Below are 1258 nucleotides of genomic sequence, written 5' to 3'. Positions count from 1 at the left end.
AAAAAAACTGGTAGTGCACATTGCCTTGATACTGGTGCACAGGAAAACATTCATTCCTTACATGATTTGAAAAGATTAGACATTGCTTGTCACTATTAATTATTTCATTATTTTTTGCTCTATTAATGTCATCTATCAAAGTGAATATAACTCGTCCTTATTCATAATTTTGGACTCTCTTATAACAAGAAATATTTAATCAACAATATTTACAATATCACCACTATTATGTTAAACATTTATAGTACATACCTCATTTGTGTAGAGTACACAAACACCTTCACATCCTGCAATTGAACCTCTAGCTACAAACAGCAAGATATGAGGGATTGCTGGTCTGTGAAAAACAATCATAAACAATACTTAACCTATGAATTACTATACTATAAATATCTGTACAAGAGCTTTAAACAAAAAGGTTTTAGGTGGGAGAATTTTGAAAGAAAATTAGATTAATAATTAAATTAGTATAAATATTGCAGTCGAAAACACCGTTAATTGTGATTACATTAAAAGATAAATTACACTCGGTAACAATAAGATTTATATAAACTTTCAATTTTATATTGTCACTAATAGTTTATCTAATATAAATTATACTGACTAACAGAAATTTACACCTCAATTCTCTGAAGCTCAGTGTTGATTAAAGTGTTTATTAATTTGATAAAAATAACCTCTGTAATGTATAACATACAATTAAAAACACATACCTAGATCCATAATTAAGATTGTGTTAATGGGAGGCAAACTCGATAAATAGGGGGCGTAACGAATTTATTCTTTTATTTTTATTTTAATGTCAACATTTGTTTGGATTGAATTTATATTTAAAAACATGCCTAGCTTATAGAGTTAGATATATATTGCGAAACTCCCGCTTATTCTCCAAAGTTGTAGAAGATTCTCGAGAGTAAGAATCAACAATATATCTATATACGTAAACGTTTAAATATAGCTCAGTATTGTTATGCAATCTGAATTTTTCAAAAAACCTTCCCACGCCTATAAATACAACCAACGCGACGCGCCAAAGAGAGTGTCTATTAGTAATTCGATATAATCAGTGTGCTATAAATTTCGAAAGCTATAACTGTGATTTTTATAATGTTTATCAATCGGAAAACTTAGATATTTGACCAGGAATACTTATAAATTTCGAACATTACAAATCGTTTAACTTCAGTGGAATCTTTATCGGACATTAATATTTTTACGAAAATGTTACCTAACTTTAAGGGCTGAAAACAGTGTGTGT

The 1258-nt window shown here is 28.8% G+C and overlaps 1 protein-coding gene across 1 annotated transcript in view; it reads right to left on the bottom strand.

Moving 5' to 3' along the window:
- Positions 1 to 1258, bottom strand: part of LOC106463492 (synaptic vesicle 2-related protein-like) — a 49204-nt gene that overhangs the window by 23525 nt on the left and 24421 nt on the right. Inside the window, exon 11 of the mRNA XM_022391011.1 lies at positions 253 to 337. Coding sequence (XP_022246719.1) covers positions 253 to 337 — 85 coding nt within the window. The remainder of the gene's footprint in view (positions 1 to 252; positions 338 to 1258) is intronic.

Source organism: Limulus polyphemus, unplaced genomic scaffold, assembly GCF_000517525.1.
Source record: "Limulus polyphemus unplaced genomic scaffold, Limulus_polyphemus-2.1.2 Scaffold1423, whole genome shotgun sequence".
Classification (NCBI taxonomy): Eukaryota; Metazoa; Arthropoda; class Merostomata; order Xiphosura; family Limulidae; genus Limulus; species Limulus polyphemus.
Note: the sequence above shows the minus strand (reverse complement) of the source record. Positions and strands in the feature narration are given on the sequence as shown.